Source organism: Fopius arisanus, unplaced genomic scaffold, assembly GCF_000806365.1.
Source record: "Fopius arisanus strain USDA-PBARC FA_bdor unplaced genomic scaffold, ASM80636v1 scaffold00322, whole genome shotgun sequence".
NCBI lineage: Eukaryota > Metazoa > Arthropoda > Insecta > Hymenoptera > Braconidae > Fopius > Fopius arisanus.
The window spans coordinates 32,693-35,358 of NW_011888061.1; the positions used below are offsets into that span (position 1 = coordinate 32,693).

The 2,666-nt window shown below is 51.2% G+C and overlaps 1 protein-coding gene across 1 annotated transcript in view; it reads right to left on the bottom strand.

Annotated features, from left to right (window-relative positions):
• Positions 1-2,123: 2,123 nt before the first annotated feature.
• LOC105272830 (vegetative cell wall protein gp1-like) overlaps positions 2,124-2,666 on the bottom strand; it is a gene marked incomplete at its 5' end in the record, with an annotated part of 1,908 nt that continues 1,365 nt past the window's right edge. Inside the window, one exon of the mRNA XM_011315054.1 lies at positions 2,124-2,660. Coding sequence (XP_011313356.1) covers positions 2,124-2,660 — 537 coding nt within the window. The remainder of the gene's footprint in view (positions 2,661-2,666) is intronic.

Below are 2,666 nucleotides of genomic sequence, written 5' to 3' on the forward strand. Positions count from 1 at the left end.
TTAGCAGCGAGGAGAAATTCCCAAAAAGAAAATCTAACTTTATAAAAAAATCCATAACTCGGAATCCGCTCGGCGGATTCTGGAACACCCTGAACCATCTGGTCCGGGACATCATCCCCCACAATCCTACAGAAATTCAGGCGTAAGGGCCCATAATTAACCCCTTAAAACAATTAATAATCCCAAGGAAATCTAACACGCGATATCCCACCTGTTGCATACAGCCACTCGTGGCGGCCTCGATTGCGCCACGAGGGAAAACCACGGGCCTTGTTCGTTGGCCGTGGACAATTTCACCCTTAAAACCCCCTCAAAATTATCCCCAAAACCCCACAAATCACACTGATAGCCTCCCAATCGCACTGGGGGATAGAGTAACCCGAAATTATTCGGTAAAACCCTCCACAAACCTCTCTAAAACCACTCAAAACTTGGGGGACACAACCGACGTCATTTCCATGGCTGGGAAAAATTCACCACCGCCAATTAATTATTGGGGAGCCGCCAAAAATGGGGAAATACTCAAAATAACCCGTAAAAACTCACGGTAGACCTCCTCGCTGTCCTTTTCCTTTTCTTCAGGACCATTCTGGGGCGGTAATATCTCCGGAAGTCCTGGGTGATGCACTCGTTAATTCTCACTAGGTTCTTTTTCACTCACGTGCGTGGTGTTTCACAGTCAACGCGGAACTGATTTTCGGAGGTCAGTGTCGCGTTGCGCTGACCCCCTAATCACGCCTACCAATCGATCGGGTGTCGATTGGTGGATCCCTCTACCTTATTCTAGGTCAAGCCCTTCGCGGGGGAATTAATTCAAATTTGAATTAATTCCCCATCACTAGAATTAATTCCACCATGCGTATTTCCTCCGGATCGGTTCCCCTGGATTCTCGGGACTGAAAGACCTTAATCTCTAACTTTAACATAATATTTCTAATCTTAACCGCTAATTAATTTTTGGCAATCCGCCGAGATAACGACTGATTTTATCTCGTGCGGCCTCCCACCCGTATTCAGTCTTGGCAATTCGTAAGGGTAGTGACTGAATCTACCCCGTACGACCTTCCACCCGTAATCAGTCTTTGGCAATCCGTCGGGGTTGTTAATATTTTTACCCCGTACGGCCTTCCACCCGTACCAATCAGCCCCTTAAACCCTTTCACCTGGAGCGCCGGCGTCTTTCGTCGGACCTAACCCGATCCTGAAACTCACCCTAACCTTAACCCTAAATTCCGTGCACCACCCTGAAGGGGGGAAATCCTAACTTCCCTAAACCTAACCTGCGGCCTACTGTTCTCACTCTCTTTCCCGATCTCTCAATTTTCTTGGGGATCCTAACGGGCATCCCCGATGCTCGTTACACCCCCCTCCTTTGATGGTCCGTATCCGGGTCAGCCTTCGTGATGTCCCGGTTCCGGAGATCTGCATCACACCTAAACTCCACCAACGTAAAGTCGGGGAAAAACTCGAACCCACACCCTGAAGTAAGGGTCGGAATAAAGGTACAATGTGGATCAAACGTATCTTTATATTTGCCGGGTCGTTTGACCCGGAACAGCCTCTGAAAGGCTACCTTAATTTTATAATAAAACAAAAAAAAAACTTGATTGCCCCCTTGGGCTTATGGCACATTTTGGTGCTTGTGGGGAGTCATCTCCCCGGACGGATTCTTCCGCATTATCACAAAACTTACGCCACGTTGGGTGCCTTCAGGTACGTGTGAGACTTATCACCACTACAATAATTATAATCGGCACCCTATCAAAAAAATATAAGTATATAAAAATACACAACGAAACACAAAAAAAACAGGTCGTATCAAAAAAAAGAGAACGGTATCAAAAAAAACTATCCTCTCAAAGGAAGCACGCAAAAACAAAAAAAAAGGAGAAAAATGTGGAATTTCCACCAAAAAAAAACAATGTTTAAGTCGCCACCCTTGGTGGCGAGTGGATAGCCGGGGTGTTCCACTCCGGATGTGCACCCTCCTTGCGGGGATGTGCCACTGATTTCTCAGGGATGTTGCCTCCGTCTCAACGGCGATGTGCCGCCGATTGCACGGGGAAGTTGCCACCGATTCATCGGGGATGCGCCGCCGTTTGAACGGGGATGATGCCACCGATTTATCGGGGAGGGTACCTGCGCTCCGGACTCTGCTGCTGGCTGCGCTGGGCTTGGTCCAGGATCCCTCGGAGAGCCTCGATGGTCTCTCTGGACCAGCGGGTTGCCTGACTTGGTGGAGGAGGTCCGAAACGGGCGTTCGCCCCGCGCCCAAGAGCTGGTCGGGGCGGTGCGCTAGCGGCCGCCGAGGTGTAATACCCGTACTGCTCAGGCGCGTAGTCGGCTCTGCGGCTGGTGGGTGCTGTCGCTGGCGGTTGCCAGAAGAAACGGAGCCCCGAATCTTCTGGAGGTTCGTCTTCCTGACGAGGCCTACGTTCCTCCTCACGGGGGAACGGATAAGCCGGTCCGGCAGCAGCCGAACGGATGGGGGCCCTTTCAAAGGGAGCCCAATACTTCTCAGCACGTCGATCATGGAGGCGTGGTGGTGATCGCGGGACCGGCCGAGGGCGAGCGCTGGAGGTGGTCGAAACAGGTGGTGGTTTCGCCGTGGATGTCTCAGCTGGCTTGCTGGAGGGTCCGGCCGTTCTTCCTCCGGCAGGCTGAGT